Source organism: Lutjanus erythropterus, chromosome 14 (assembly GCF_056507025.1).
Source record: "Lutjanus erythropterus isolate fLutEry1 chromosome 14, fLutEry1.hap2, whole genome shotgun sequence".
In the NCBI taxonomy this organism is placed as follows: domain Eukaryota; kingdom Metazoa; phylum Chordata; class Actinopteri; order Lutjaniformes; family Lutjanidae; genus Lutjanus; species Lutjanus erythropterus.
The window spans coordinates 36124739-36146040 of record NC_139330.1 but is presented as its reverse complement, the minus strand read 5'-3'; the positions used below and the strand labels follow the sequence as shown (position 1 = coordinate 36146040).

The 21302-nt window shown below is 37.1% G+C and overlaps 1 protein-coding gene across 2 annotated transcripts in view; it reads right to left on the bottom strand.

Moving 5' to 3' along the window:
- The window catches only part of pitx3 (paired-like homeodomain 3), a 32809-nt gene extending 17753 nt beyond the window's left edge, over window positions 1-15056 (bottom strand). The window contains exons 1-2 of one of the 2 annotated variants that reach the window (XM_084735556.1): window positions 14822-15056; window positions 1819-1936 (exon numbers count right to left, since the gene is read on the bottom strand). In XM_084735556.1, coding sequence (XP_084591682.1) covers window positions 1819-1927 — 109 coding nt within the window. In that variant the 5' untranslated portion in view covers window positions 1928-1936; window positions 14822-15056. Of the gene's footprint in view, window positions 1-1818; window positions 1937-10015; window positions 10237-14821 lie in introns of those variants that run through there. The other variant, XM_084735555.1, reaches the window with a different exon arrangement.
- Between the last annotated feature and the right edge of the window lie 6246 nt (window positions 15057-21302).

Here is a 21302-nt window from a genome sequence, read left to right as displayed (position 1 = left end):
CAGATCTAAGTGACATCACTACACTGTACTGTACAAAATACTATACAACAACAAACATAAAGATCAGCTCTGACTCTTCTTGTTAGTTTTTCTAGTAAAGTTCATCAGAAAACTTCACAAATCTATATTTTATTGAAAATGATTATGCTGAAGAATTAAACTTAAATATTTTGACATTATCTGTCAAATCAGATATATTTCATTACTGGAATAATAAATAATCATTTAAATTTCCCACTATCTGCAGATCTATATATTATGCATCCATAGAAATTAACATGAAAAAAATATGACCTGCATCTGATTCCCATATATAATTATTGGTACCTTATTAGGTATATATGTATGAAAATCAGTTACCACCTGTGAAAACTTCTCAGGGTTCCTGCACCTTTTTTTGAAGTCAAATTCAAACACCTTTCAAGCATCTTTGCAGCACCTTACAGCTGTGCTAAATGACATATTTAATGCTCAGAATGTTTAAATCAGATGTTACTGTGCTTTAAACAACCACAATTCCTCTCCAGCAGGGAGACAAATTAAAGAAAACCACATCCAAGTTTCATCTTTCAGAATGTGACACCTGATCATGAAGTTAATCAGCAACTATTTGGATAATTGATTTGTCCGTGTGGGTAATTTAAAAAAAGGGGGGGAAGAAGTCACAATTCTCTGATTCCAGCTATTGTGAAAGTAATGTAATTACAATTTCAAGCCGTTTCAAACCCTTTATATAAAATCCAAGCACTTTTCAGACCTTGAAAATACAACATTAAAATTCAAGCGTTTTCAGGGATTTGCAGCACCTGTGAGGACCCTGCCTTCTCTGATGAAGGCCGAGAGATCCGGTCGGAAGCTTCGGGACAGTGAGTGAGTTTTTATTTCATCAAATCCCAAATGATTTCAAATTATAATACAGTTCTCTCAGTGTAGGAATCAGGACTCAGTCTAATAATTTACGTGAAATCATTTATTCGTTTGATATTTTTAAAATCATTAAATACAGATCATTAGAATGATCCAAATTAAATCCATCATAATAAATAAGACAGATCTTGACTTTATGAATCCAATCCGCCGCGGCGCTGCGACTCTGACGCTGTCAGGAGAAACAGGCTTCGCTCTTTTGCAATGAGTTTTCACACATAAAGTCAAATGAGTTAATATGTTATTACAGCCCGTCATCACCTGCGCCTGAGCCCCATCAGAGAACAGACACTGATAAGTCTCCAATTAAAGCGGCTCTGATTCTGGATCACACGGGCTGATGTCGAATTAAAGCCGCTGACAAGCTTCATGCTGCATTGTTTGGAGAATATTTTCTTTTTATTAAACGGCTCAGGGTGAAGTGATCGAGCTGAAGAAGAGTCAGGAAGTGCGGGATGGTTCTCTTTGTTACCTCGGTGAGATCATCCAGCTGCGCAAAAATATCATTACTATCTGTTTGTTCTGGAGACCATCTGCATCCATAATTTATTCAAGCTATTATACAGAAATAACAAGCTTTTCCTTATTATTATTATTATTATTATTATTATTATTATTACTATTGTTGTTGTTGTTGTTGTTGTTGTTGTTGTTGTTGTTGTTGTTATCATCATTGGATATTTTCTTGTCGTTTCTTGCAGATGACAAACCCGTTTCTCCGTGGGTAATGATCATTTAGAGTATTTTCTTTATTTTGCTTTCATCCAGTGGTGCGCTGGGAAAACTGCGTGCGTGACTACGTAACATCAGCTCAAAATACACTGATATATATAAACAGATACAGAGATACAGATGGATGCACAGCGCACACGGTGTGTTGTGTTTACTGACCGCTGTTGTCCTGGCCTTTACATCCCTGGTCGTGCTGCGGGGTCCCGGAGTCTGAGAGCGACAGCGCCGGGCTGCGGGGTTCACTGTCCGTCAGCAGGTTAAAATCCATAACCAGGCTCTGCAGACACACACACACACACACACACACACACACACAGAGAGAGAGAGAGAGAGAGAGAGAGAGAGAGAGACGTCAGCTTGAGGCCCTCTGTCACCAACAACATCGACATCAACAATTTCGACCGATGCATAAATGCGCAAATTTAATACATTTGAATTTGCACTGACGTCATAATGATATTATAGTTTCACTTATCACTGCATCACTCCTACAATAATATTCCAGTTGTAACATATATAATAGTGTCATGAGTTTACATCATCATATGTCTTTTCTATAATATTAATATAATATTTCCTCCCTCTAATATTTCAGTAGCTTAATCAGGGGAACAGTCTGTTCTGTCATCCTGATCTGCTTTGTCACTATTCCTACTTATTTTTGGAGGTTTCAATTATGTGATTTTGTATCTCATGGTTCCTGAAATATTCTGAATCGTTTTTATAAGAAGGAACAAACAAAATTAGCTCCAGCTCCATGCTGGCAAAATATGGAAGTTGCTGTTAGATTTGCTTCACTCACCAGCCTGAAAAACAAAGATAATCTGTTGAGTGGCTCCTAAAATTTGAACGTTGACTATCCATTTGAACGGCAGAAAGAAAAATTAATTACGCACACTGGTTGTAAAGCACAGTGATCCTGTAATGATCTCAGAATCTCTTAAAAAAAGTTATAATTTTACAACAACACAACACAGGTGATGTTTTCTTCTATGCATTGTTCACTCCCGGACGTCATGAGAATGGGCATCTCCCTCTTTCTTCACCATCCTGTTTCTGTTCCCCCTCAGTTTGATTTACTCATTAAAACCTCCAGTCCACTGACTGTCCAGCTGCTGATCCAGATGAGAGAGGAAGAAGACAGGGGATCATGTTTTAATCGATACCCTCATCTAACACCACAAACAGCTGCATAAACTGTCCTGCCCCTGTTTGTGCCTCTCAGGTATCACAACACATCAGGACTGACCTCTGATCGAGGGCAGAGCTGGAAGAAGAACTCAGATTTTTACCTTAAAGGCAGTAAAACAACAGTATGGAAATACCCTGATACAGTCCTGCATTCCAAATCTTGCTTAAGTAAAATACAAAAGAACTAGAATGAAAATATACTTAAAGCACCTAAAACAAAAGTTCTCTTCATGAAGAATTATTGATGCATCACATAAAAGTAAAAAAGTACAATATTTCCCTCTGCATTGTGGCAGAGTAGAGGTATAAAACTGTACTTGTAATGAATGTACAAGTACATGAAAAATTGCACTTAAGTTGAGTAAGTGTATTTAGTTACATTCAACCACTGGTTACGAGATGGTTTTGATTGAGTTTGTCAGAAGCGTTTGCAGCCTGGCAGAAAGAATGTAGACACTCAGGTCTTTAAATAGTTCTGCAACCTCCTGCACATGTTTATCAGGTAAAAAAAAACATCAAATAAACAGTTTATATTCTCCTAAAAATCCAAATATACAGCAGGACGGGACCATGCATCTGTTAGTGGATAGAACATAATTTGCCATAAAGTCCTTGTCAAAGAAACGAAGTGATTCTAAGCAGGGTTAGTGCATTAATTACACAGTCATTTAGCATTGCTGATTCTTCAGTTGGATTGACAGTTTGACCACAATGAGTTCATTGTTAGGTTGAGTAAATGCATTTGTTGTGAACACTCTGTTTTCCTCCAGAGTCTCCTTATAGATTTGTCTTCCTATTCTGGGAAACTATCAATTTATTTCAGTCACTGTCGACCCCATTTGATGTGGGTTTGTGTGTATTTGTTTAATTTGGCGGTGCAATCCGTTTCTATTTTCTCTTCGATCTTTCCATTCACCCCTGGTTGTGGTTGTAATCCTGATCCCTTTATGTGAGCCTGACATAAGCAGCTATAACTAGAGCTGCCCTGAATTGACTCTATTTCGGGCTGCATGGGGAGAGCAGTGTGAGTTATTGCTGTAAAATACATGATGACATTTCCAAGCCAAATTCAAGCCAGCGAGGTAGGACTTGTTGCTCAATGGAGGACAAAAATAGCCAGTCGTTTATTTATCTGAGAGCAGTTAACACCTTGAAAATGTTGGGGGGCACATACACTCCATCCAAGCTGGGAGAGGTTTGGGATGATTTATGGCTGCGATGCTTATAAAGTCAAAAAGAAGCATCATATCTGTGTTACACTTCATATCCCATAATTCATGTCAGCAGTAAGCGAGGTGGAACACAAAGACTCGCGTGTCAGAAGTTTTGTTCCAAAAAGAAATCATATCCTCATGATGATGACTTCATTATTATACCTGTGATGCCAAGTCCTCTTTAGAACACTGTAAAAAATCAGACAGGGTTTTGGTGGAATCAACTCATCCTTTCTCATTAAGTGAACGTAAATCTACATTTTATTGTCTCAAGTTAATTAAACTGAAAATTTCTACTTTTTAATTTTTAGAACACTTCGGAACTTATTAAAAATGAGTTCTCATCCTCAAAGCAGGATTTTACTGTTAGTTTGTAAAAAACTGACTGAATGACTCTTCTCATTATGGATTCATCTGCAGATTTTTTATTGTGATTAATTTTTCCATTGATTGTTTGATTTGTAAAAATTCTGAGAATAGTTTTAAAATGTTTGTTTTGTTCTAAAATACACAAAAAATTCACAATCCTTAAAAAAATGAATTATAATTATTGACGTGATCTTCATGTTAGAGAAGCTGGAAACATGAGAAATGATTTAAAAGTTGTTCAAAATTAATTTAATGTGTAATCATTTTAGCCGTTTTTGAACATTTTCACATTTTTATTTATGTGCAAAAACTCTTAATTTGTAAAGTGACTAGAATTGTCAAATAAATGGAGTGAAGTAGAAGTGTAATGTAGCATGAAAAGAAAGCACCTCAAACTTGTGTTTAAGTACAGTACTCGAGTAGATGTACTCAGTTACATCCCACCGCTGCTCCTGCTGTAAAAAATCAGACAGGAATTTAGTGGAATCAATTAATCTTCTAATTATTTTGAGGTAAATATAAAAGTTTTATATATTCAACTTATAATGCAACTTAAAAGTTCTTGTATTTATTTTCACAACACATCAGAACTACTGACCATGAGTTCTTCTAACCTGAAGTCTTTTGACTTGAATTAAGTTGAATGAATGCACTGAACAAAGTCCAATCAACTCATTTAATTTAGTTTCTAAAGAAACAATCAGCATATTAGCAGACTTCCCAGCATGCATTGTTTAAGAGTCAAACCTGTCCTGAGAACCTTCTTTTTATAGTCTGAAGTTTCAAACTGAGAAAATGTCAAAGGAAATCAAATTTGTTTGTAATGAAAAATTGTTGATTCAACTTAATATCTCTATTGAACATGTTTTCTCAGTTACAACTGAATTAATATAATATATAAGTTTATTTGACTAGAAAAGTTTATTTCTGTTTACTCCTCACACAATTATCTCAACTTGTCTTTTCAAATTCACTCAACTTGATTTTTTTTAGGGCAGTCTGGACTTTTTTAGGTTAAAGCAAATAGTTTATATTTACAGTGAGTTTATAAATATGAATAACAAAAAAGTTTACTGAACTCATTCCCTCAAATACGACTGAATTAATTTCAGTTTTATGTTACATTACTTTACAATACAGTTAATTTTCATTACAAAATTATCCCAACTTTTTTTTCTTTTCAAATTCAGTCAGCTTGAAATTTTAAGGAACACAAACTTTTTCAATTAAAACAAACAGTTTATATTTACAGTGAAGTCATTCAGCTGGAAAAGTATTAGACAGAAGAGATAATAAAAGCAAAGACATACAAATGTCAATCCACGATATGAAATGTGGGAACAGGTATTTACATAGAGGAATCAAAAGGATAAAGTGAAGGCTCAGCCCACCTAAACTGAGCGCGGTGTTACTGTTTACCCTCCTTCTCTATTTACCGAGCACTTCCCAGGACACTGGTGAGTAAAACCTAAAGTTTACAGCTTTAGAGGAAAGTCTTAAGGCTGCTGTAGACTACAATGACTCCATGTCATCAAAGATTTAAAAAGGCGATAAAGCTCATCTCTGAAATTCAAACAGTGAGTGTGAGCCGGGCTTTGAGCGGCCCTGTTGACTGTTTGGACGTTGCCAGCCTCTCTGTGTGTAGTCAGCGTTGTGGTTACCAGCTTTATACTTAGAAGCGGCAAATTTAGATTTTCAGGGGAAGGCGCATTTGTCACTCCCTCTCACCTCTCCTCGCCCCAGGAGAATGAGCTCCCCCGCTGTGTTTCCCTGCGCTCTGTGTGCTGCCATGCCAGGCCTTTGTGTGCCAGTCACATGTGACTTGTGCTGGGGTTAAATCTGAAGCCTCTGCAGGAGGGGAGGCAGGGTTCAGAGCGTGGCATGGCGTCAAACAACTACATCCCCTCACCACCACCACCACCACCACACACCAACACATTGTACAACTTGGTTGAACTCTTGAACCAGACTCACTGTCACCATTTTGAAGTTGTTGAAATGGCATTATTTCCCTCGGCGCTCTTTGAACATCAGCATATGCCTCATACACTCTATCAGATGCTCTATTTTTAGAGCTGACAAGGCTGAACACTCTGACTCAAACTCTTTAAAACACTGACACAGTGTTATTTAATTTATTTATAATCTTGGAAGGATACACACTCCCTTGATTGTATTTTTTCTATCATATTTGAATCTAATTTAGTTGTTTTGTCTACCTGCATATGTAAAATATTTAGTCCAGAAGGTTTCAGAATCACCCTTCAGCACCTGCCAGGTGTAATTTGTGATATAAACTCTTCTTCAGATTGTAATTACACACAGTGTCCCTCAGTTATTTCATGTTCTTTTCTCTTTATCTCTCTGGACATCTTTATTAATTAATTTTCTTCAGTTTTTATACTTGTGTTTCAGGTGTGTTTAACAGCATTCAGAGTAGAAGGCAAAGGAAGCAGGAAATTTGTTTTTAACTTTGCATATGACAGTAAATATTTTGACTTTCCATCAGTGGTTCTGTTGAAGTTTCAGATAAAAATTGAAGTTACAGACTCTGACATAGAAAAAAATATGTTTTGGATGAAATAAAGTTTGATCAGTTTAACATTTTTTTCTGCTGTGCTATGAAACTTTACATCTAAACCTTTGCTACCTGGACAGATATCTCCAATTTCCATTTAAGTTTGAAGAAATCAGTGAGAAAGTGTTTAAATTCTTTTCATGTACAACATACAAGCTGTCACATCCGAAAACACACAAGTGTACCTGAAGTCTAACGGGCAAGGCTTTTAGACTTCATCTTTGCCACAGGGATGCAATATATTGAAAATGTAATTACATGTTACTTAAGTTCCTCTTGAAAATGATCTGACATAAATGTTGGACTTCCATTTCAGCAGCTAATCAAACATCTACACCTTCAAGCACTCAATATACATGAAGATTAGAAAAGATGCACTTTATAAATAATCATTTAAGATATGAAAAGTCCAGTTTTGAAGAGAATTCAGACCAAAAGCAGTTTAACATGATTGTTCCAAATGTATCATTCACTTAAGCGCTGTTAAAAAGTCATAAAATCCGTTAGAGGCTGCTTTGTCATTTTGTTCCCACAGAGATTCCTATTTTACTGGTTTCAGTGACTTGCCACACAAAAATGTCATCACTGTAAGACATTAAGAGTTTTCCTCCTGACCCTCACTTAACACTGCGTCAGTCACTCTGACAAAACATCATAATGCTGCTCTAAAGCCAACCTGCATATTCTGATTAAAGGTTTAGCACCTTATTACCACTGAATATCTCTGACATCTGATAGGTGAGTCAACGTTTTCTCCCCTCAAACACACATCTGCCGTCTCGCTCAGGCCGGACAAACAACGCCTCAGCCCTTAAAAATGCTGCCTGATGCACATTTCATATTTGTCACCGCCAACACGAGACTTTAAAGAAAGGCTTGCATCTGTTTTTTGTTGAGCATCCGTGAGAATGATCAGAGCATTTCACTAAAGATTAGGAGGCAGGAAAATGGGTATTCTTCAGTCGGCCAGAGGCCATCGCTGCAGCCCTGGGAAAAAAGATGCGAGACTGAGGATAAGGTCAAATCTCCCAGTAGAGAGATTACCTCGGTAAGCACACTCCCACTGTGTGGTGGCTCTGGATTAATGAGCCTCTGATATGGATTTGTGGGTTAAAGTTGACTTGTGGGTTAGAAAGATCAGTTTTCCCCTCGATCAGACAAAAAGATGAAAATGTGACGTACTGTTTGAACTGAAGTCCATTTCTTGTTTCTTCTCTAAGTTTGGCTTTTGGTTGAACAAAAATGTATTTATACATTTATCTCATTTTGTGTTTGACTTCTGATCTGACATTTCTCACAGTAAAAATAAACTATTTGTTTTAACTTAAAAAAGTTAACATCTGGGCTGCCTTAACATTTTAAATTGACAAGTTGAGGTCATTTTGTAATGATTCAACATAAATACATTTTTAGTCAAATAAACCTGATATTAATTTGATTGTAAATAAGAAAAGATGTTCAATAAGCTTAAGATATTAAGTTGAATTCAACAACTCTTTAGTCACACTGATGAACATTTATAAGATTTAACATACACACTGTAAAACTGAAAATGAATTAGTTAGAATGATAAAACTTGTTTACAAGTTCTAAACACTTAAAAATGTTGAGTGACAGTAAAGTTTATTTAACTCATGTGGTAGAGTACTCAAAAGCTATACTCAAGTACAAGTACTTATGTTACATTACTGAAATAATACAAGTAATTGAGTACAAGGAAAAGTACTGGTGTTAAAAAAAAAACTTTAATAAAAGTACAAAGTATTCTTCCTTTCATCAGTATGTCATGGTTTCATTGGTCTGTGAAGCCCTATTGGCTATAAACATGCAAATGAAAGAACTGAATTGAATTCAACTTGTACTCAGTACACAATTATGATTTTAAAAGTAACTAAATAGATTACATAGTGTAATGCATACTTAAGTACAAGTAAAATACCACACTTGAAAAAATATGAGTGCGAAAAAAAAATTACAGCAGTTTGAGGAGTTGAAATTAGTTACTTCTATGCCTGTTTAACACACCGGTTTTTATTAAAATGAACTTTACTGAACATGAATTAATGTCTTTTTATACTTCAAATTATTCAGTCCTGTTAACTTGTTGCAATGAGAGGAGAAAATAAAAATTCTGAGTTGCATACTGAAAATATTTGAGCTGACTTAATCAACTTCAATCAAAAACTACATGTAACTAACTGCAGATATTTAAGCTCAGATGAGCTTAAATTTTGAGTTCATGAACTTAAATTGTAGTGACTGATTGCCTCAGTTTTGTTGAGTTTTGATGATTTATCCATAATTACAGTGTACAATAATTTATTCACATTCACACTAATTCAACACAGACAGTCATTATGGTTTGCAGTGTTTTCATTATAGGGAAAACAAGCGACCACAAAGTTTTCATATACAGTATATGTTTTCTATACAGAATATTCAAAAGAAGAGTCTCAGGAGGGTTTTAACTGTTGAACAAAACATGCTGGGAAGTCTGCTGGTCATGTAGCTTTAGAAACGTCATTGAATGAGCTGACTAAACTCTGTACAGTACATTCAGGTCTAAAGACTTCACATTAGAAGAATTCATGATTATACGTTCTGAAGTGTTCTGAAAACAAATACAAGAAGTTTTAAGTTAAATTAACTTAAATGAATAAAACTTGTGTATTTAGGTTAAAATAATGAGAAAGATGAGTTGATTCCACTAAATTCCTGTCTGATTTTTACACCTGCCAGTACAATACTACAAGACAGTTACTGATTTGACAAAATAAAAACCAACAATCATGCTGTCACCGCTGCTGCAGGATTCTTTTGACTTGTTTCAGGAAAACTCAGACTGTTTCATGTCATTTTGAACTCGGCAGAACGTAGGACTCCCTTTGTTGGATGTACTCAGCACAAATGTACAGCAAAAAGAGGTGAATTCAACATACAGGCAATTTAGAACTCTTTAGAATGAAAAATCAGACCATCTAATTCTGGTTTCAAATAGCATTACCTTTGCTGTAGATGTGTGTTGAGCCGTTTCTCTGGGTTTTAAAATCAAAGACACTCCACAGACTGGTCCCAGGTCAGTCAGGGTATTCGCCCGCCTGACAGAGCAACAGCTGTCCCCTTTGTGAGTGCAGAGCCCAGGTCTAGTATGAGCAAGGTCCAGTATTTTGGTCAGAAATATGACTGTGAGCCAGTCCGGGGGACTATATCCGCCGCGGCAGTGATGGATGGACAGACAACCTGGTGTCAATGTGGTGCTGAGAGGCCGGCTGGCTTGGCAGCGAGGGGCGTGCGGGTGATGCAAGCCAGTCATTTTGTCCAGAACAAGGTGTCAGTACGCCTCCACCTCCTCCCCCCTCCCCTCCCAGCTACACACACACACATCAGGGGCGCCACATGATTATATTTCCAAAATCAAGAGCCCCTCTCCCCCTCTGTCTGAGCTCAATATGGCCAACAAGCTATCACTGAGCTAACAAGGAGGCTGAGCTGCTCACTGGCTGACAGTTAGATTGATCACTGAGCCTCTCTGATGATGCTCTGCTGCCTCTGTGGATGCTGAGTCCCTCTGTGGGGATACGTCTAACTCCTTAGCAGTGGTGGAGGAAGTATTCACATACTTTACTATGGTACAAGTACTAATACCACACTGTGGAAATACTCTGTTACAAGTGAAGGTCCTGCATTTAAAATGTTACTTTAGTAAAAGTATAAGTGTTATCAGAAAAATATACTGAAAGTATTAAAAGTAAAAGGACTCAATGCAGTAAAACGTCTCCCGTGACTGTTATATTATTCTATGTCATATGCATTATTCTGACTCTTAGTTGGTTTATATCCGACTGCAACTAATGATTTTTTTTATTATGGATTCATCTGCTGATCATTATTATTATGATTATTTTCTCCATTGATTGTTTAGTTTGTTAACATTTAGAAATTTTGTTGTTGCATAAAAAATGACTTAAACGGTAATCAAAATTCTTTTTTTAGTAATTGTTCTGGCTGTATTTGTACATGTTCATATGTGTTATGTGCAAAAACTGCTCATGTGTAAAGTAACTAAATGTCAGGTGTTAAATAAATGTAGTGGGGTAGAAGTATAAAGTAGCATCTAAAGAATTTATTCACGTGAAGAACAAAAGTACCTTTGTACTTAATGAAAGTACTTGAGTAGATGTATTTAGGTACATCCCACCGCTGCTCCTGCTGTGAAATATCGTACAGGAATTTAGTGGAATCAACTAATTGTTTCTCACCTTAATGTAAAAAAGTTTTATTTATTCAAGTTAATCCAACTAAAAATTTCTTGTTTTATTATTAATATTTTCAGAACACTTCAGAATTTACAAACATGAGTTTTTCTGACTTGAAGTCTTTTGACATCCCAGCATGCACTGTGCAAGAGTTAAAACTCTCCTGACACCCTTCTTTTTATAGTTTGAAGAAAACATATGACATTCATATGATGATTTTAACACATTAAGATCAGTTTGTTTTCACGGCAGGAAAACACTGAATGGATCTTGATCACCAACTGAAGGCTGGTGTTGAATTAGTTAATTAAAAGTGATGAATTATAATAAATGTAATAAATGTTTGACAGTGTAATTGAAGAGTTGTTTGTTCAACTTAATATCTTAAGCTTATTTCTCATTAATCAATATCAAGTTTATTTGACTAAAAAAGTGTATTTGTTTTGAATTATTGTAAAATTACCTTTCAAATTCAGTCAACTTATTTTTTTTAAAGCAGTCTGGAAACTGTTTTTTTTAAGTTAGGACAAAGTTTCTATTTACAGTGAATTTATGAACCTGAGCTGGTTTGGTTCAGCTCTAACGCTCCTCTGGATATCAGAGGGCCCTGGCTATTTCCTGGTGCACTTGTGGCACTGCAGCCTCCACCTCCACCTCCAGCTCCACCTGACACGCTGTTCTGCTGCTGAAATAAAGCCCGCAGCACTGCTCGGACGGGACTGCGTGTTTGCTCTTGATGCTGGGGGCCTCCTGTTCAGAAATGGACGCAAATCAACAGCAAGATGAGACTCTCCGGTTTGCATAAGATGGAGCGCTTTGCATAAGCAGCCGCCCGGTGACACAGATCTCATTAAAATATATATCTGCTGATAATAATAAAAAATAATAATGGAAGCAAAAATCCTCTCATTTTTCGGGAGATTGCCGGGTCCATCTGGCGGTGCGCGCGGCAGACTGCTTGCATTTCCACGGAGCGCAGGCATTAGGCCGGGAATTATTCATAAACGCGTCGAGAATTAATTCCCGGGATTAAGAGTTGATTAAGATGTGTGTCACTTTGCTGTCTGAGAACTTATTAAGGGCCTCCTCGAAGAGGCGGCAGATGGAATTTCAGTCCAATGTTTGTAGATGTTAATTTGTGCCCTCCTATAACAGCCATTTGCATATGATTGAGGGAGCGAGGCCGAGCAGAATCACTGAGACTGAGAGCGGCGGAATAATTGTCTGTGCGAGTCCACAACAGTGATTAACACAGAGCCCGACTACATCAACAATTTATTACAGTAGAGCAGACAAAAATATATTCCACTCAACTGACTCCATACGTGTACAACAACCCATCTAATGTATAGGAAATGATTTAGATTTGCGCAGGGAAATGTTTGATTTATATTTTGAACACAGTGGAGAATAGATGACATGATGATTGTCAGTTTTAATAACAGGTGCACCATTAAGTTGACACCATCATATTATTAGAAGGTGAATATATGTAAATATTATGTGTAGTTGCAGTTACACTCAGAAATTAAATATCACCATTATCACTTTGAATGCATATTTTGGCTGTTTTAGTCATTTTAATCACTGAATTATTCTATGAATTTATGGAATTAACGCGAGTTAAGGTCAAATTCAAGCTAATTAAGGACAATACAGTGTGTTTATTCGCTATAATGACAGATTAACGTGATATGATTGAAATACAATAAAATATTTCAGTCTGTTTGAAGTGATGAATAAATACACTGTGGTGTGTTACAGTCCAGCAGGCCGTGGCCTCCTCGCTGGCCTCTGTTGCACACGCCTGGGTGATAACCACTAAGAGAAATATTTACATTGTCCCCTGAGGCCAAACGTGTTCTTCGATTAAACAAATCTTATTTTCATATGTCCTGACCTGGCATCGGATGCAAAAGAGGCTATAGGCCCGTGCTACTGTCTGAGGGCCTGCGGAGAAAATCTGACCCGGTGATTCGTTTAAGTAAATCTGCTGTAATTCCTTTGATTTGTAGTAGAAGAAACTTTACAGCGCGGCCTTAAAAAAAAACAAAAAACAAAGCCCCTTAAATTGTTCAGTAAAATAGGCGGATTAGGCCTTTTTATGTTGTAAAATATGAAGTAGGCTAATAAAGATACACATAACATTTCTGGTTACAACTCTGGCATTTGGGCTCTCCATTTATTTAACATCTCCTTCATAATTTTGTAATTTTTATTCATTTATTTATTTTGAACGAATAAACCAGAATGTGCGCCAGCTTTAACAATATTATTAGACTCCGTCTAATAACAGGCCGACCGTAGGCACATTTTTTCCACTAGAGAAAATGTATTGTTATCATTATTATTATCATCATCATCATTAATATTATTATTGTTATTGCTATTATTGTTCTTATTGTTATGTATTTTTTAAATCATTATTTGTAGTAGTAGTAGTATAATGTCTTGTGTCCATGACCAAGAACAAACATTCAGCCTAAAAACGTTAAAAACCTGAATTGATCTTGTCATAATTTTTGTTATATGGGTGCAAATATTATAAGCATATCGAGTGAGACTGAAGTTGCGTGTGTGTGTTTGTTGCGCGCGCGTGTATGTGTGTGTCAGTATGGGAGGTTGGAGGTCGGAGGTGTGGGGGGTGTACAGCTCTGTTTTTCTGTCCGCGGTCGGTCTCCTGTGGCCCCGGCCGGCAGCCACCTGCCACCTATCAATTTCCTCCACATCTCCAAAATATTTTGGACGTTCCAAATATTTCAAAACGTCCACCGCCTCCGTAGAAGTGGAGTTTAGAATTTTTTTTGATGGGTAAAAAACATACCAAGCTTTGAACGTGACAATTGTGTGTGATACCACAAGAGAAAAAGTGGTTTTGGGGCGTGGAAGTGCTGCTTCAGCCAGTTTTTAAACGCGCGTTGCCTGTTTCCTCTCCACCCACAGGCCTCGACACACGGACGCACGCTGAATGTCGGGCTGTAGGACGACTTTGATAAACGATAGTCACCAAAAGACAGCGCTGAAATGTTGGTAATAATAACAGCATGCAATTTAACGACGCCAGAATGACATGGAACTTTTACGCGTTTTCCTCTTTGAATTAATAGTGAACAAACATTTTTAGGAATATTTGGGCCTAATCACGGTCAACATTTAATTTGACTTGAAGATGGTATACAAGCTTTTAAATATATGACACTGCCTGCTGTGTCGCCTCTTCTCAGCATCATAATCCGCTCCGCGGACGCACACGCAAAAGTAAACTCCAGCTGTTCGGATCCTCCATTTTCCGTGTGTTTCACGCCAAATCCAGAGCCGTTAAAAGCTCAGTCTTGATACTTTAATTTGTAAACTAAGAATCAAGCTGGTATTACGGAAAACTGTAAATTGTACCTCAGATTAAAGTTGATGAAGCCTCTGCTTTACGTCTCTAGATTTTGTTAACTTCTACGTACAAATAAAAAGCCGCTGGAGGATTTCCAGACGCACGAGGAGATATTAAAAAAAAAAAACAGAGAGGAGAGAGGAAAAAAAGTTCGATTATGTGCACTTACATGGAATCCCGGTCTGGTTAAATTAATCCGTGGAAAAGGCAAAGAGCTTTGCTGCAGGCTGTTGGGTGTCCTGGCCTCAGGTTTGCTGGTGACATGGACAAAAAGTTCCCCGGTGCGTCAAAAAGTCAGAAAAAGCGTCAGTCAGTCAGTCAGTCAGTCAGTAAGTTTCCTTCCTCCTCCTCTTCTTCTTTCCTCTGTGCTGTCAGACATGAAGGCTGCTGAGGAGTGAGGCTTGATCCCCACACAGAGTATAGGGAGGGAGGGAGGGGGTGAGGGTGGGGGAGAGGGGGTTGACTCCATGCTAAATATTGTGTGTGACAGGTCCACTGTAGAAAGGACGGCCCCCTCCACTCTCTCTCTCCCCTTTCTTTCTTTCTCTCTCTCTCTTTGCGAGCACATGGGACACACACACACACACACACACACACACTGAGCGCAAACACACTCTCCCCCACCTCCCTCCCCCTCTCTCTTCCATTGGCTCTCTGTCTACAAACACTCTCCATCTCTTCCTCCCTGCAGCCTGCACTGTGCAGCTTGTTATTTACCTGCACTGTTACAAAGGTGTGAGGACTCATATATGGCAGCTTATACGTCCAAATTTAATTAAGTTTTATAACTTTGATAGCTTTTTTTTTACTTTGATGTACAACAATCCAATGTAAAACATAATTAAAACATCTGAGCTGGGGTAAGATGCAAAGTTCCCTACAATCAATGAAACTTCTTTTTATACCTACAGTGTGTTATAGTATTATAGATTATAACATATTATTATCCATTTTGACACATGCTTGCTGATGAAGATTTTCCATCAAAAATGCTGAAATCTTTAAAAAGCTTAAAGTAATTAAAATTAAGTGACAGTCTAAATACAATTACTGAAAGAAATTGAAATGGCAATTAAAATAGAAGTGCTGAAAGACGTTTAGTGAGCACTAAATGAAGTTAGTATCAGTTTAAATTCAAGAACTAAACAGTACACATATTCAAAGTGTAACTGATTCATTGAGCTGGAAGTTTCAGTTGAAATGTGATCACTCAAAGCAGGAGAGATCAGTTAAAAAATAAGAGATGGAAACAATGTAACTGTAAGTTAAAGAGTTAAATTGTCATTCAAGTCAATTTTCTTCCATTATTTCCCCATACCTGAAGCAAATGCTTCCAAACCTTAATTTATCTACACTCAACACTGTGACTGAACGTGTCTGGTGTAATCCAAGTCTCCTAAAGCCCCAACATGACAAGTTGACTTAAAAAATGTTACTTACACCATGTTTTAACCTGAATCTTCACTGTAGGTCCTTAGCTTGGAGCCACATTCACGTGCAGATGCACACTGTGTGAACTGGGTGTGTGTGGTGTGATGGTGTGAAAAGGGCATGTTGGGCATTTTATGTTTTCTCTCCAGTTGTTTTTTGCATTTGAACACACCTCACCACTCACTTCCATTGTTTGGGAGATTCTGCAACACTGTTGTCCCGTCAAACTCCAGCAGTTTTTTGCGGACTAAACAAAATAAACCCGACCTTCAGTTGGCATGAGGGATAGTAGATAATGACTGAATTTTCATTTTTGGGCAAACTACTCCATTAAGGCAGAAAGGCTTTAGGGTTGGGATTTTTTTTATGTTTCCCCTTGATCTGTAAACCTGTATCACTGTTAAATGATTAGTCACTCATCTTAATATGTGTATGTAAGTAATAAACAACTTCTAAACAACAAACTTCAACAAATCCAACTTTAACAAATAAACAAATAAACAAATAAACATGAGACAGCAGAGTGGAAACGCCGCCAGCAGAGAAAACTGTTCATTTCTTCATGATTTTGAGACCTAATCTTATAAAATTAGTGACTTCTCTAATTATTCAAATCTGGCTGGATGGTTAATTACACATTTCTGTGGTGTGACAAACTCAGCAAACTTGTTGTGGCTTTACGGTACCTTTAAAGTAAACTTGTCATTACATCAACAAAAACAAACATTTGTTGTCATAACCACCCTTCAGGATGAATTTCATCCAGCATTGCCAGGTCAAAAAAATTCTGTTTGTCCTAGTTTGGTTTATTATGACCAAATAACTGCTAAACTAATGGTATTCCCATCAGCATCAGCTGTTCTTTGTATTTAGTGCTAATAACCAAATGTTAGCACACTAACAAACTAAAATAAGATGGAAAACATTATACTTGCTAAACATTAGCATAGGAGCATTGTGATTGTGAGCATTATAATATGCCTATTTTTGCCTAAAGCACCATTGCATGGCTCTACTCCTTATTACTTCATTTGAAATTCAAAGTTTATTCAAGTAAAAATAGTTTTCGTTTTTCTTTTTCATTTTTTTTACAGTTTTCAACCTGCCATTACATGGAGTAATATTTATGAAATGCAAAATATTCGGAATTATTATTATTAATATTATTTTACCAAAAAGGAAAACTCCCTTGGGGATTTTATTGTAAGGGCTGTGGAAGTTTGAAGGGAGAGACTAATCATCCTGGAGTTACACTGATTTTAAGACAGCTATGAATACACTTATCTGAACAGTGTTAACACATTCGTAGAGCTCTGTGGGCTTTGAGATATGACACTGGTATACACAACGCTAACGTTTTTCATCTTCCAGTGAACTTTGCTGGTGATGTTGGAACTCTTGAGGTTTGCAAAATTACTGCCAGAGCAGCTTGAGTATGAAAATGACCAAAAAGCCAAATGCAGGTGTATTTGTTTTTCTGTAACACCTGGCGTGTGAAAGGGAGCCCACACTGCATGCCAGCACTGATAACCTGCTTTTAACATTCTGCAGGTCAGGTGATACTGTAACATACTAACAACCGTGTTGGGGAAACTACTACTAACTAACTACCAAACAACCTGACACTTCAGAATAAAAAGTAGTTAAATATCTCCAACTCTAACAACTCTCAAAAAGATTTCACTTGTCAAACTAAAATTACCTTCAGAAAGTTGTTCAAACACATTCAAACTATATCTGAGTCTGGAATCTCATGTTATTACACAGATATACAACTGAACTGACACTGAATAAGGTGCAGGTGTGTTTGATTTAGGGACTAGCGCAGGCCAGTCCTCACGTAGGAAGCCCAGGGTCATGTTTTAAGGAGAGAATAAGGAGGAGTTGTTGAGGTGGAATCAGGAAAATGCTGCATTTCTAGGGAAATTCATAGTATTCCATCGCAGACATCTGAACCGCAGGTAAATATAATCAAATAGGAGGTGAATGTCACTAAATGACAAGCGCGGCCAATGAATGGTGGCATTTTGCCATAGTGTTTGGCAAGAATGTCATGAGAATGCTATGAATATGTAGTTTCTAATTAACTACCTAAACAACATCAAGGTATCAAGGTAATTTATTACCATCAGCACAGGGTTGAACAATGAAATGAGAGTTGTAGTTTTTTCATGCTATACACCCATTCAATACAGATGATTTACTAAATCCAAAATTGAATGGGATGAAGTAAAATAAAATAAAACAAAATAAAATACAATAAAATAAAACAAAACAAAACAAAACAAAATAAAATAAAATAAAATGTTTCAAAGTGAGAAGGCCTATTTTGGATGTTCCAGGCAGAGCACTGGGTTGGGGACATGGAGGTTGTGTAAGAGGAGTGGGTAAGAATGAACTAATTTCAAGTGAGCAGCAGGTGAGAACAATAATAGACACATACAAGATAATAATATGCTTTTTTCCCCAAAGAAGTTAGAAATGAAAATGACTGTGCAGAATTATGAACATTTACATCCACTAATACAGTAATATCAAGCCTAATCAGTCAGCAGGATTTTATTGTGTGCAATAGACAATCTTTGACCCCACATTCTGCCAAACAATGAGACATCACTATTTGATCTGGCAGGCTAGCTGACAACTAAAACTGATGACATAAAGGCAAGAATATGTCCAAACTGTGGACAAGACATTTTTGAAGGCCACGTTGGACATTTGGGAGGATTTTTGTGCACACAAATACAGTGAGAATAACATCGTCACTGGCTTTGCAGCTTCCAAGAAGTTTCAAAAAGTATTAGTTTTTGATAGCTGCATGCTTACCTTGTTGTCACTATGGAAACACATCAACAGGTGCAGGAGCACAGAAGCTGTACCAGCTGAGGATACAAGTGACTGACTGCATATTGCTGCATTCAAATGGAACGTGTGAATTCGTAAGACATGATCTGAACTTCCAGTTCACTGTGTTGTGAAGATGACATGAATGGAGTGTTCAGATGGGCTCATCTCATAAACACAAACATATATTCACAGTTCCAGGCAGGCGCAGATTTGACTCAGGTCACTGGTCGGTTCTGGGTTTCAGCTTTGCAGGTGCCAGAGGCAAAACTGGACCCGTGCAGGACTCTGGCTCCAGGAAGTCCAATTCAATTTTCCCATAAAGGAGTCCAAAAAGAATCCCAGTTAAGACACTTCTCTACAGCCTAAATCAACATGAAAAACTCCCAGTTGAATCATCCGTAGAAAAGATGAACAACTCTGTTAGAAAGTATGTGGATCTTTGAAGGTATAAGCAGACATAAAAACTAAAAGAGAGAAGTCATCTGCACCTTCAAACATCCAATCACAACGCTTCAAATTCTGCAACGAATGTTACATGGAGATATGACTGACCATCAAGTGAAAGCTAAGGCTTATGGTGTTAATAAAAATGAAAATACAATCTGCATTTAAAAGTAGCCACAACACAAATATATAAAATTTACATTGTCACGTTATACAGGAGTGTCCAGTCCTCCTATGCTCAGCAACACTGAGGAGATTCCATACAATCCTTTTCTCCATCTATTTCCTTCCTTTGGGTCATATTCACTGTTATGCAGATGACACACATATGTACCTCACTCTTGAGCCCAATAACAAGAAACAGAACAACAACAGACTAACTGACCTCGAAAAATGTTTTCATGACTGAAAGCCTGAATGGCTGCAAATTTTCTCCAGCTCAGCGACAGTAAAACAGAAGTTATCTTACACCTGACCAGGATTATTTCTCTTTATCTTTGCTAGTCAGTTCCAGCTGTTTTTCATGTAAAAAGTCTGGGTGTTGTAGGACTGGAATTTGACATACAAATGAATTAGGTAGTGAAATTCAGCTTTACGTATCTCTGCACCATCTCCAAACCAGACAGAGTTTTAACATGGTCAGAAAACAGGGACGACACACCACCCCTATTATTTTCCTTTCATTGGCTGCCTGCCAACTACAGGATTAATTTAAAAATATGTTTGTTCACAAAGTATTGAATGGTCGTGCCCCCTGTCCTGTCCCCCATATCAAACAATGAGAGAACTGAGGTTGTCTGACCAAAGACCTCTGTCTGTCCCAAGATCCAAGTGTTATGGGGACAGAGTTTTATCTGTTGCTGCACCAGAACTTTGGAACTCTCTTTCTGCTTCCATGCCATCCTCTACCACTGCTGAGGTTTTCAGAACCATAAAACACACTTTGATTTGTTGGCGTTTAACTGTGCCTAACTTACTCAGCTGTTTCCCCTGAACCTTTTGTAGATCTCTGTGTCATAATTGGGATCTGTGTGACCTTTTGCTTACACTTGTTGATGTTGTTGTTGTTGTTATCATGATCATAATAACAGTGACAATATTTCTTTTCCTGTTATTGTTGTAACATTTTTTATTCTTGATATGTCAACTTTATTCTCAACATTCTGACTTCATCTTGACATTTCAACTTTATTTTCAACATTTTTACTTCATCTCAACACTTCAACTTTATTCTTGATGTTTCAACTTAATTCTAGATATTTTGACTTTATTCCCAACATTTTGACTTCATCTCAACATTTCAAATCTATTCTTGATATTTCCACTTTATTCTCAACATTTCATCACTGTTCTCATCATTTTGATTTTATTTTTGCCATTTCAACTTTATTCTCAACGCTTCAATTTTATTTTTGACATTTCAACATTATTGTTGACATTATGACTATATTCTTGACAATTTGACTCTATTCTCAACATTTCAACTTTATTCTCTGCATTTTGATTTTATATCCAAATACAAAACACATAAAAATCTTCCTCCTCTCATTTTTTGTCCCTAATACTGTTTTTAACTGTATCTACTATCATGCATACATTTTCATAGCCCCAAATGTGCCCTCAAGCCTTTAGCTCAAAAATATCTCTAATAATGTTGGAGGAACTTGTGATAAACAAGCCTCAATTTATCACTTACATATCTTTCAAACAAGAACATACTCGCCAAATGTGACACAACCATTTTGCAACACAAAGCATATTACATTGTCTGGGTTTATATTTGTATGTTTCGTAAAGCCAAAATGCTGATTCTTTGTCTCCTTACCAGACAACGGGACAGATTATAAACTTATACTACAAAATAAAGCAGAAAAATATGCCAGGCATCACTCAGTGACGCCTAAAGCCTCACCTGGAGCCTGACAAAC